Genomic DNA, 13,686 nt, shown 5'->3' with positions numbered 1-13,686 from the left:
CACATGATATCTTTCAGGGTTTCCAGGAACATTGTTGGTTGGTGTTTGTCATATTGTGGCAGTTTGCAACATCTGGCTGAAACTTGCATAAGAGTAACTTCCAAAATGACTTTCAACTTGATTTGAATTCTCTCAGCCATTGAAACTATTTCTTGACTTCCTTTTGGTCAACTAATCCATGATGCCAGGGCTAGCTAGGCTTATTCTTGGAACTTAGGTCTCACAATGTTAAGGCCAGTTACGTCCCATGATGCCAGGGCCATTTATGTTCTGAGATGCGAGGGGCAGTTATGTTTCACACTGCCAGGGCCATGCTTACACCCTTCGAAATTTTATCCCACGTGGTGGTGGTGGAGGGCTCGGAGTTTGGCATGGAGAGACACCACATTTGAGCAACAGCAGAGATTTTCTGGAGATGACCCTTAGGTACTAATCATAAGTAGGTTCAGTTTATTATTACAGAAATAAGTTTCATAAGGGCAAGCCTCAAAATTGAGGCCTTGGCTCATTAAATTGGGAGTCCCTCTTGCTTAAGAAAATGTCAGAAATTTCCCAAGTAGGGAAGCTTAGTAATTCCATTTTTCCCAGTCTCTCAGTGGACTTTACCAACTTTGATTTTCTGCCCCAAATACTCTGAAATGCATCATTGCAGAACACTAATTTGTACAGAACATTAAGATTTTATTCCTTATTCTAGGTTCTGTATCAAATAAAGCTAAATTAGGTTGTTTGACTAGACAGATTAAATTAGATAGTGTAAATTTTGAACAAAATAAACATTTTTCTTTTTATCTCACCCAAAAGTTAAAGCTTTAAAATACAGACAATATTATTCTTTACCTTGTTTATTGATTTACCTTAGTTTTAACAACATCAGTTTCATCACATCTTTAATTGGAGTTTGATCATTTTCAGTTTTGTTTTGTTTTTTAGCGGTTGCTGTATGGACTTATGCTGAATTTCAGAGCTGGAGAACTAAATCTGAGTCTCAGGTGTTACACAGACACTTAAGTTCCAAGGAACTACCAGGTTATGTAAAGAGCAAAGCACCTCAGAATTTAAAGATAACAGTTAAAGCTTACAATCTGACCTTTAATTTTTATAAGCATTTTTAAATGAAGCTTCTTTCAGAAATAAAAACGTTTGACAGTTGTATTAAGAAACTATACCAGAGGTTTTTAGACCATATAGACTGGGGGAGCTAAACGCAACTTGCTTCAGATTTCATTTCACTTTTTAGTTCTGTGGTCTCAAGCCCAAGTCTTAGTTTGGTTTGTTTGTTTTTTAATCTGAAAAATTGTACAACTGTTAGATTAGAATTGTGCAGACTATATAGAAATATAAGGAAGTATTTATAAAGCGTAGACTAAACAATGAAAAATGAAATGACATGTATACTATAGTTTCATTTTTGTAAAAATATGTAGGTAGATATGGAAGATAACATACAAATGATAAAAATAATTGTATACTAGTAACATAGCATGTATGACTATTTTAAATATTTTTGTCTTTCCCAGAAGTTAAAGAAAAAGTTTATGATATTTATTAAAACCTGTTATATGGGCAGGCCACCGTGGCTCAGCAGGCAGAGTTCTTGCCTGCCATGCTTATTTCCCAGTGCCTTCGCAATGCAAAAAATAAAATAAAATAAAACAAACAAAAAACCCCATTTTACTAAAATGTATCTTTAAATGTAGCACCTGTTTTTATTCTAGCATCCATTCTTATTTAAATTTTTAGTCTTGGTGTCTGTGGAAGCCTAAATCCTGTGATGATATTTAAAAACACAAAATACAATGTATAACATGAACAGATTGTGAACCTCTAATGTTAAAATTTCTTTTTCTAAGAGACCAAGAAAACTTAATTTCATAAATTTGCCTAGATTAACAGTTACGCCTCCTTCTTCTTTTGTTTCTCCGGGTTCCTTCTGTTCCAGGTAGCACTGGTATTTCCTAACAATGACCCCGCTGCTTTCATGGTAGCGTTTTACGGCTGCCTACTTGCTGAAGTTGTTCCTGTCCCCATTGAAGTGCCACTTACAAGAAAGGTAAGGAATACATAATTTCATTAAAGCCTATGAAAAGGGAAATGACAGCCTCAGTTATATACAATTGAGGGTTCTATTATTAGGTAAGAATGTGTAGAAGTGTGGTTTTTTAAATGGGTTTTTGTCTCAGCTGGAGATAGATCAAGATGCCCTAAATTTTTTAATAGTTTCTGAGAATCTGTATGGTTTTCATCAGTTATCTCAGTTAGAGAACAGTTATTAGCATGCACAGCATGGCTTAACCTGCATGACTTGTCAGGGGTGACTTCTGAGAGGGAGAGCTTATGTTTATTTGGTAACAGAATATTGAGCTAAGTGATCTTTGTCCATAAAGCAAATATTTGAATATCTTGTTCATTGGTATCTAAAAATCTGGATAAATGGTGGTTTGTGGTTTTGTGAATATTACTTTTGTTTATGTGTTTTGACATTATCAAGTCCCAGGCAAAGGCTTTGCCTGTGACACAGATCTTAATCTGTAATTAAAATAACTAAATTTGCTACTGTAATTACTGTGTAGTCCAGTAAAAATAAATGGATATTGTACACAAATACTACCTACCAATATAAATTTATTAATTTATGTGAATGATTTGTTCATCCATAATGCAGAGTTGCAGTATGTTTATGAAAGAAAGGTGAAGGGAGGAAACTTTAGTACAGCTGATATTGTTGCTAACTGAATAGAGACAGTCTGCTATTGTAGAAAGGAGTCTGAACTGATAACCTTGAAGAATGAATCTCGTCCCCATCTGTCGCTAATTGTATAACCTTGGACAATGCAGTTACATTTTCTAGGCTTCATTTAACACATCTTTAATGAGTGAATTGTGTGAGTGATATTCCTAGCTTCAAAATGGGATAGTTACATGTAGCCCAGGCTAAGAGAGTTTCCAAAGAAACTTTCCACTGTCTTTGTGACTACTCTGAAATGAAAATATGTTGATTCGATATTTAATAAAACTTGCTGCTGCTTCTCAGAACTAAGCATGAGCAGTGCTTCAGGGTCTCTCCATGTTGTATACTTACATTTCATGGCAGGGGGAATGGTACTGGATTCTTTTTGAAAATGGAGGGGAGAAATGGTTGCTATTTTAGTTTCCTGTACACAAAACCAGGATATTTTCTACTTGGTTTCCCAAGCGTGTCCAGTGGACATATGTCAAGAGGAGCTGTAAGTGACCATAGAAGAGAAGCCTGTGGCTCACCTCAAACAGGACTTCAGGGCAGTGTGAGCTCTGCCCGATGCTCTGCTGCTTTGAATGAGAACCATGATTTCTGCCCGTGTTTGCTGCTAGCACTCTGCATGTGGATTAGACATCCGTTAAGGTCCTCCCTACTCCCTGAGTCCTGTAATCTTCACAAATGAGAAGAAACTTTGGAAGAATTTAGGGATTAATCATAAATTGATAAAAATTATCATGTTGACAAAACATGATAGCTGTGCTCTCCTAAATAATGGTTCAATGCCAGTTAACTCCCAACTTAAAATCTAATAAAAGAGAATGTGATGTTCCTCTTTCATTTATATTTAATTCAATTAGTAGAGGCTCTCTAGAAACAGTCTATCTAAATTTATTCAGTGTTCAACTTCCTCCTGTATTCTCTGAACAATAATATCAAAATGATTATTTGTAAGAACTTAAAAGCTAATAAGCTCATGGAGACTAGATCTAAGCCAGTGCTTCAGTAACTCTTCGCAAAAATATTTATTGTTATTTGAAATAATCATAAAATGTTTAACAGTTCTCTTTTTCTCATCACATGTATAATTTAGATTTGTCTATTTTGAGGTTATAGCCTAGTGCTTCCAAAACAGGACCAGTTCTCATTGAAAATTCGTTTAAATGAAGAAGAAAAGGAGGGCGGGATCAAGAATTAATTTTCCTGAAGAGTATATCTGTGCCACTTTCTGATTGGCAGAGGTGTCCTACTGTTACCCAAAAATGTGGAGGCATACTTTCAAGTATCTGATATAGAATTGTAAAATTTTCAACTTGGGGCCATGAAATGTTTTATTTTAACACATTTTTTTAATGCTTTGAACTCATGAAATTAAGTATTTTGGGATTGTGGTAAAGATGTAAGCAGTTACTTTTAAATGCCTTCGAAACCTTTCTAATTGTGTGTAAATGTTAAATTACAGCTGTAATAATTAGTGGAAAGGAAAGTGTTTCGCCATTTGAGTATACTTTATTCTGTCAGATTAGAATCAAACAATCCTATTTGCTAAAGAAATCCCCAAGCTCACTGAGGAGAACTTCATCTGGCTTAAATTTATGCAGCATAGAAATTAGAGTGAAGCATGAACCTAGAATGCTCTGTGAAAAGTCTCAGAAGGAGCTCTTTGCTTGGTCTTAGTGCAGCGGACATACTTCTAACAGCAGTGGGACGACGTGTAAGAAAGTCGTCACAGAATGGCCAGGGCTTTTCCTTGTGCTTTGTTAATTCTTTGATTACTGGTATGCATGGCATGGGCATTTTATCTGTCAGGGTTCTCCAGAGAAACAGAACCAACAGGATGTGCATGTGTATCTTTTTTAAGAGTTTTATTTTAAGAAATTGGCTCATGAGATTGTAAGGGCTGTCAAGTCCGAAATCTGCAGGGCACGTCAGCCAGCTGGAAGTTCCAGCAGGAGCTAATGTTGCAGCCTTAAGGCAGAATTTCTTTTTCTCCAGGAAACCTCATTGTTTTGTTCTAAAGGTCTTGAACTGATTGGATGAGGCCCAATCACATTTCAAGAGTAATTTCCTTCACTTGAAGTCAACTGGTTGTAAATGCTAATCACATCTATAAAATACCATCACGTACACACATACACACAAATACCTTCACTGCAACATTTAGGCTAGTGTTTGACCATATAACTGGAATAGCCTAACCAAGTTGCCACACAATTAACCTGCACAGAAAGTGAGGATGCTGGGAAGCCAATGAAGAACACCTATTCTGTAGGTCTTTCACCTCACAGGCTGCAAAAAGACAGGAGATCACAGTCATGTGTATAGTGGAGAAGGTTTCTATTCAGTGACCTCTTCTATTTGTTGCAGTAGACCCATAGAATTCTGAAGGAAGGAGGCTAAAGTTCCCTCCCTCTAATCCAGAATATTTCTGGCACAGATGGAGTCGCTGCCACTCAAGTGGCATACATTCAGGTAAAAGGTCTCTCCTACAACTATGAAATTATTTTTTGTTTCCCTAGAATTCTACAGATATAATTCGTTTGTTTTAATAAGAGCTTTATATCCTATTAAATGAAATTCTCATGAAGAAATATCCTTAATGTCATCTTTATGTGAACAATCATATCTTTTCCTCAGGAGCTCATTTTTGACAGGAGATTGGTGGTAAGCATGGAAACTTTGGGTACTAGAAGTAGAGAGAAGAAAGGGGAAATGGGATGCTGAGGGGCAGCACTAGAAAAAAGGAGAGGCTACTTCACAGTTTTGTAAAAGGTAAAACTTCATCCATCTGAAGTATGTACAGACAGAGATATGACTGATGTCTACAGTTAGCTTTAAAATACTCTAGACTGGGGAGTGCAAGGGTAGTTCAATGGTAGAATTCTCACCTGCCCTGTGGGAGACCCAGGTTCGATTCCTGGCCCATGCATTTCCCCAAAAACAAACGAGAAAAAAAATGGTGCTGCAATAAGGGAGTACTCACATGGAAAAAGAATGAAATGTGACCCCCGCCATACAGCTACAAAAAAAAAGTACTCTAGATTGTGTGTGTGCATGTATGCATGTGTATATAGTATGATGTATGTATGTTTTGGAGGTGTTAGACGAAACCAGACTGGCCAAATGATGATAGTTGAAGCTGAATGATGAGTGCATGTGCTTTCTTTCTGCTCTCCTCTGTATCTTTGTGTGTGCTTGAAAATATCTGTTATAAATAAAATAGTTAAATTAATGACCAGAAATACAATAAATTGACAAGTTTCAGTTTTGTGTTGATAAGTAAAATCTTCTTGTGTCACATTTTCTTGAGCTAGCTTGGTTACATTATCATAATCTTTAAATTTATCATTAGGCTTTCCTTTATTTTGTTTTGGTTCTGCAGAGTAATGCATTTAAAATCCATCTTTCCATTGCAGTATTTACTTGTGTTACACCACCTCCTTGGAACAAAAAACCACCAAGTCAGCAGTTTGGATAGGTGAGGAATAAAATTAGAGAAACTGGCTAGAGTCACAAATCCAAAATGAGTTTATGAGAGATGAGTTTTCAGGAACTTACTTTACATTTGTCAGGGAGAGAATCCCTCTTATGAATGTAATTGATGCATTCTGACTGAGAGACTTGGACAGAAGTGGAATAAATGATGTCTAATGATATATCTGTACTGGCCTACATAAAATGACTGCTGGAGAAGCTAGTTACAGAGTGGCTTCATGTAAGGAGATATTTTCCTTACCGATATATGTATTTACCAATTCTTTATATATTGAAGAAAGATTGAAAATGAGTGAAAGGTTTGAACTCAATGATGATGTAGCTTTTCTTAAGAAGCAAAAATGAATCATTAAAGAGATTTTATGATAGAGGAATTAATTATTAACATTCCTTGACAGCAAAGGAAGAATTAGCACTAATTATTCACGTGCTTCTACCTGTGTACAGAGTGTGGGTGCTTGCAACTGCCCTTCCTAGGTTAAACTACCAAGGTAGGAAAAACCTACAAGCCAGAAATATGCTTATTCTTAAGAAAAGAGCATATATTAAATGATTTTTAAAATCAGAATGTGCATACTCAGAAGATTTATTTGCATTCTTCCAGAATAGGAATAGCTGTTTTCCTGAGTATGCTTCGTATCAAGCTGGGCAATTTTAACCCTTCTCTAACCAATCTTGAAATGGATCCAAGAAAGCCATTGCAGCTAGAGTAGGGGCATAGCCGGACATTCTCCTCTGAAGGATTACTTTTAGTGGACAGGTGAAATCCATGAAAAATTACAGATTTTCCTTTGCTTTGGATACCAGAAGGCTTAGGGTTTCATTCATTCATTCAGCCATTATTGTTGAAAATGTCTGTGTTTATAAGGCTCTGTGCAGGGCACTGGGTTCAACAGTTTGTTATGCATTTAATTACAAATGCATTAAGTACTATGGAGACATCAGATGCTCTCAGATCACATCACTGGGGAGTCTAATCTAGGCCAGGTGAAGAGCATAAAGGTAGGCAGATTCTTTTTGAAACGCTGTCAATTATGACTGGAGCTCTGCAGGATGATGTATTAGTTTTCTAGGCTGCTCAAGTAAATTCCATGAAGTGGGATAGCTTAAACAGTAGGAATTTACTAGCTAATAATTTGAGGCTGAGAAAAGGTGCAAATCAAGGCATCATCAAGGCATTGCTTTCTTCCTGAAGACTGACTGCTGGTGAGCCTTGGCTCCTCTGTCTCATGGCAAGGCACATGGCAGCACCTGCTTGGTCTCTCCCTTCCAGGTTTTGTTCATTTCACTTTCTTTTTCTGTGGCTTTCACTCTCTGTATTCATCCCATTTATAAAGGACTTCATAAATGAAGTTTATCCTAAATGAAGTAGGTCACACCTTAACTGAAATAATAACCTTATCAATAGTCCTTCCTACAATGGGTTCACACCCACGGTTATGGAGTAACTTTAAGAACATGTTTTCTGGGGTAATACAGTTTCAAACCACCACAGCTGAGTAAGAATTTTCTGGGTTAAAAGGGTGAGATGCTTATTCCAGGCTGGGGAAGTAGATACAAAGTCTCCATTTCATGCTAAATTACAGCATCATACAGTATTTGCAATTATTCTCTTTCCCATATTCTTTCTGATCTCTTCTTTTAATTTTGTTTTGTTTTTTTTTAATTTTTGTTATTTTCTTCTCTTAATATTTTCTTCTTTTAAATTTCAAGTGGCTTTTTGGATATGTGATTCTATCATTTATGAATTGAATCATGTACAGATTATGAAAAGGCAGTCTTCAGTGAATGGCAGGGCTCTTCCTTGAGAGGATTATGATCAGAGGTTGCAGCCAATTTTTGGCATTTATGAAAACTGGGGAGCTTTGGCCTCTTCTGCAAACACCTTCAACCCATTGAGCCAGGTCACAATGATTTAATCATGTGGTGCTTTCTCTGGCAGAACATGAACAATCCCATTGGACTGGTGTGCTGTTTTTGGACAATTTACATTGTTCTTAGCAAAACAAGAAGTTTACTGAAAGTACAGCTATGAATAACTCTGGCCTGAAATCATTCCAAGGTCTTGTTGTAGTCAATTACAGTGCTTGCCTTCTGACTCAGCCCAACAAATATGTGCTTATAAAATACTCCCTTCTACTGCAAAAGTTCTTGCCTTTTAAAGAACCTCCATCTCCTCACCTTTGCATAGTCACAATATTTGGTGCTACAGTATTTGGTAATATGATGTTCAAATTTGCATTAAAGAAACGAATTTTCCCATTAATTTATCATGATTATAGCTTTCCTTGGTAAGTGTTGCTTGTAGGAAAAGTACCATGAGAGCAGCCCTGAAATGGGGAACTTTCCTGTCTGTGCACCAGAACTGACCAGACTACTTGTCTATCTTCCTATGAGACAAAAGTTTAGGGCAGTTGAACACAGAAATAGAACTCACCATGGCAAAGGCAGCCCAGGGACGGATAGTTCCTGTGGTTGTAGTCCCTCCCTATCCTGGAGCTTCTGTTCAGATGTGATATTTCATTGTCAAATATTAGTAATTTGGAGGCACCCTGTACTTTACATGTCACTAAAGTTGATATCTAATAGTAGTGGCCAGTTTCAATATGTGTCGGTTATTTCAGGGAGTCATGATGTACAGCCTCAGGGTAAGGAAAAAGTAACTCAGTTCTCGGGCAGCCATGGCAGCTCAGAAGGCAGAGTCCTTGCCTGCCATGCTGGAGACCCGGGTTCGACTCCCAGTGCCTGCCCATGCAAAAAAAAAAAGTAACCCAGGTCTTTATTTCTCTGGTTGAAAATTGCTTATATCTAGTATATCTATGTCAGATGGGATGAATATTCCATTACATGTCTCTGCTTTGAATATTTAAATATTGTGTACCTGATATTGCTATGTTAAGTATGAAGACATTTTTCTTGGAACCTTCTTGTTCTCTGCAATAATTATTTGTCATATTTACAACTGTTGCCTTTAGAACTAGAGGTAAGTATAATAGCAACCTTCTAATGAGGTTTATTAAGTGCCAGCCACTGTGCTAAGCAGCTTACATGCACTCTTCAAATTTATCCCTTGCAGCAAACCTATGAGAGAGCATTCTTTGAGGAAACTGAGGCCAGGCAAGCTAAGTAAACTGGACAGAGTCACACAGCTAGCAAGTGGCAGACTAGGATCCCAGTTCTGCACACTCCAAAGTTCAAGCCCTGAATGCCTAGCTGTTTAGGAGAAAAGGGCTTATAGAGGTTAACCCACCTGTCTATGAACTAATGGTTAGGTTGTGTTTTTGCCGTGAGTGGATCCATAAACTTAGTTTCCTAACTATGTCTATTTGTTGTCTTCTCTCAGGATGCAGGAAGCCAACAAATAGGTTTCTTGCTTGGAAGCTGTGGAGTTACTGTAGCCTTGACTAGTGATGCTTGCCACAAAGGACTACCCAAAAGCCCCACTGGAGAGATACCACAGTTTAAGGGTAAGGCAAACTGCTCTTGAGAGCTAGCTTACTTCTCCTGGCCTGTGTCAGAATGCCCAGCTCTTCATTTTCGAGAGAATATACTGTATTGCATCAATTCCAAGACACATATTTTTTTCACCTTTTAACATCTCTGAAATCAGGACAGGTCTTAAAATCGATGATGTGACATAATTCAACTGGCAGTGGTTTATGATGCCCTTCTTGATGATGATGTCTTAGATTTGATGAAATATGGATAAACACCAAGGATTCAGGGTAGCTGTCAGTGTTGTTTGAAAATGTGCCCTATAAATGGAGAGAAGTAAATTCTTTCTCAAGGCTTTAAAAAGGAAGATGTTTGCGTGTGTGTGTGTGTGTATGTTTTCTAGATAATGCTTACTTAAAAGGAATTTGTCATTTATTTCCAAGGTTGGCCAAAGCTATTATGGTTTGTCACAGAGTCTAAACATCTCTCTAAACCTCCTCGAGACTGGTTTCCACACATTAAGGATGCAAATAATGACACTGCTTATATTGAGGTAAGTCCAGTGTGGTGCTTCCATTGTACCACAATGGGTACTCTGATAATTGACTAAGATGCATTTATGGTGGTTACAAAAACTCTGTAATTAAGAAACTCAAAGCATCTTAAATAACCAAAGAAAATCTATAGATATGTACCTAGTACTTTATTGCCTCTTACTACCATTTTTCCATATATTTTCTGTCTCATTTTAGTATAAAACATGTAAGGATGGAAGCGTACTAGGAGTGACCGTGACAAGAATTGCACTGCTAACGCACTGCCAAGCCCTCACACAGGCATGTGGCTACACAGAAGGTATGGACATATTCCCTTTACCTTGTGGCAGTGCCAGGTTGCATTCCTGCAAGGTTGAGACTCCCTGTGACCCTGGTTCTGGGAAATGTCACATTGACTAGGGGTGTGTTAGTGGGAGACTGTTGTTTCTGGTAGTAACAGTGGAAGTATGAAGTGTGTGCTTAGCTCAATTAAATGATAACTTGTCAGATTTTTTAGTTAATACCATGTGTGTTCAATCCTGACTGCCCATTAGAATCTCTTTGGCAGCTTAAAAAACAAAAAACACCCATGCTTCAGCCCCATCCCACTGAGTTAGAATCTGAGGGTAGGTTTCATGAGCTCCCCAGGTGGTGACCTATCACGGTAGAGAAGAATTGGTTTTCACTGATGTATTTTCTTTTTCCTGAATAGGATGATAATGGGAGGCAGAGACATGAGTGCCTAGGTAGTAATATGGTAGTAGCACTGACTTGGGCACATAAAATGAAGGTTCAGACAAATAACTTCAGCTACTTCTGGCTTGAAACCTCTGTGACCAAATTCTTATCTTGGAAATCTCTGTGGTGGTGTCATTCCACATTAGAATGGAACAGTTGGATTTCTGTTTTCTACTCATCCTTATCCTCTTTCTTTCTCCCACCGTGTGTCTGATAATCTCCCTTTAAAAAAAAAATAATATGTTTGTCTTAGGGAAATGTTCTACTAATGTTTGGTCCCTGGGCTAGTTTCCCAGATGTTTTCACACACAGAGATGCCAGCCTTGCCTTTAATCATGATCGTCCTATTTGTCAGTGTTTTCAACTTTTACTCAAACCCTTTTTTAAGGCTTCATGACTTGGATTCCTTGTCCTAATTTCTTGAAAGACCAGGGCTGCTGCCTCTATGGGGGTTAGGGAGGAATTATATTTGTTCATGCCTCATTTCTTTACCTTAAAAAACTTTTTATTAAATGGAATATGTGAATTTTTTTTGAGGGTATTTGTTTTTCGAAGTCCCTCTTCTTGTCCACCATCTGTATTTTAATCTTTGAAAAGCAAAGTAAGGGTTATGATACTAAACCTTGGGTTTAGTAAGAATGAACAAGTAAGAATAGGAGAAGTGGCACTGATAAATGCCTAGAGAGTTCAGTAACAGCATCATTTCAGGATATATATGGACAGCTGGCCTTGGTTAACCTTAGTCAACAAGAATGACTTCAAAAGAAATTTTGTATGGTTATTGGTTGTATCTCTAGCTCTGTTTCCATGTTCTGTGATAGTAATTGTTTTCAGCCAATTCTTTTTTCTTTATTAGATAAGTTAAGAGTTTATAGAACAATCATGCATAACATACAGGATTTCCATAAACTACCCTAATAACACCTTGCATTGGTGTGGAACATTTAACAACTATGAAAGCACATTTTTATAATTGTTCAGTTAACTGTATTCCATGGTTTAACTTAGGACTCACTGGATACTGTAGTTCCATGGATTTTTATTTTTTTATTTTTATTCTGTTACCATATGTACAGTCTAACATTTCCCCTTTAATCACATTCAAAGATATATTTCATCACCATTAATTGCATTCACACTATGTGCTACCTTCACCACCATTCATTACCAAAACATTTCCATCACTCCAAATAGGAACCCTGTACATTTTAAGCCTTAACTTCCCATTCCCTATTCCTCATTCATCCCCTAGTAAACTAAGTTTTCTAGAGCCTGACTCCATGAGTTTGCATATTCTGATTATTTCAAATCAGTGAAAACATAGAATGTTTGTCCTGTAGGGTCTGGATTATTTTACTCAACATGTCTTCAAAGTCCATCTATGTTTTTCATATTTTTAGCTTGGAATGAATACACCCAATTGAATGCACCCTTTTTCTTGTTCCTCCCCTTTTTAGAATTTATTTTTTCCCTTTTCCTCTCCACAATCCTTGAATACTCAATACTATTCCATCCCAGTCCTTATAAATTCCCTTTGCCACCTTTGTTATCCCAACACCACTTTTAAAGACTTCTAATTGTATAGTATAGACCAGTGCATTGCTGAAAACTGATTTTCCTTCTACAAATACAGGGCATGTTAGATTCAAGCTCTGTTTCTCTTACTTGGGAGACATACATGAGAGATATGTAAAAAATTTTAAAAATAAGTGGGGAGGGGGATAAATATATAAAAAGAAAGAAAAAGTATTTTTCTTAAGTGATACAGTAAAAAGAGCTTTGGCTTCTTACATGGCAAAATATTCATGTAGAAACAATTTTGAGAAGACTAACTGGCATTTTTTAAATGGGTCTAATTGGAAGCTGCAGAGTTTCTACAAAGGTAGGGTAAAGTGATATTTTCTAAGATCCATTATAATCCTCTGATATTATGCTGGATTTTCTTTGCCCTTTGGTCTGTTTTGACCCTTATTAAGAAAAATCTTTTCAACATTTTTATTACACAGCTGAAACAATTGTGAATGTATTGGATTTCAAGAAAGACGTTGGCCTCTGGCACGGAATTCTGACAGTAAGTATAACTTCGTTCTTAACTTCTCCTTACCCCAACTTGTATACATACTTATATATGAATGTGTTCAATATTCTTAGAATTACTTGTATATGAATCAGTTTAGATAATCCCCTCTCTGCCATATTTTAAAGAAAAAAAATGACCATTGTTTAGATGTCTCATATTAACTAATGTTCTTTATGGTAGCACAGTAAACCTAGTAAACCTCCTTTTCAACAGCTGCTTGCTTGAGTCATTGAGGTCAGATGTTGACGGTACACTTGCTGAGAGCAGTCTTTTTCTTAGGCTCAGGTATAATTCAGTTTCTTTCCCCACTTTTGGCAGTATGATTTTATAGTAATGTTATCTCCTTCTTGTTTGTGTTTGGCTCATTTTCCCTTACATCTGATTTGGCCACGATATGTGCTTATTGTTTTTTTTCTTTCTATGAGTCAGTGTTTATGATTGTTTAGGGAATTTCCTACTCCCTTATACTATAGAAGAAAAAATAACACATACCTTCTTGAAGATGAAGATTCAGAATACATTGAAGAGAAATGTAAGACTCATTGTTTGTACCCCTTGATAAGTGATGATAACTCAATGTTGTAGGTGATTTTAATAGAGAAATAACCCTATTATTTATTTAAGGTATGTTTAATGTTCAAAAAACAAAAGTAGCATAACTGCTG

The 13,686-nt window shown here is 36.8% G+C and overlaps 1 protein-coding gene across 5 annotated transcripts in view; it reads left to right on the top strand.

Annotated features, from left to right (window-relative positions):
* Positions 1-13,686, top strand: part of DIP2C (disco interacting protein 2 homolog C) — a 500,644-nt gene that overhangs the window by 355,309 nt on the left and 131,649 nt on the right. For all 5 annotated transcript variants that reach the window (XM_077151686.1, XM_077151685.1, XM_077151684.1 and 2 more), the window contains 5 exons: positions 1,943-2,053; positions 9,576-9,699; positions 10,111-10,220; positions 10,420-10,522; positions 12,948-13,012. In XM_077151686.1, coding sequence (XP_077007801.1) covers positions 1,943-2,053; positions 9,576-9,699; positions 10,111-10,220; positions 10,420-10,522; positions 12,948-13,012 — 513 coding nt within the window. The remainder of the gene's footprint in view (positions 1-1,942; positions 2,054-9,575; positions 9,700-10,110; positions 10,221-10,419; positions 10,523-12,947; positions 13,013-13,686) is intronic.

The sequence above is a fragment of the Tamandua tetradactyla genome, chromosome 1, assembly GCF_023851605.1.
Source record: "Tamandua tetradactyla isolate mTamTet1 chromosome 1, mTamTet1.pri, whole genome shotgun sequence".
In the NCBI taxonomy this organism is placed as follows: domain Eukaryota; kingdom Metazoa; phylum Chordata; class Mammalia; order Pilosa; family Myrmecophagidae; genus Tamandua; species Tamandua tetradactyla.
This window is presented reverse-complemented; position numbering and strand designations above follow the sequence as displayed.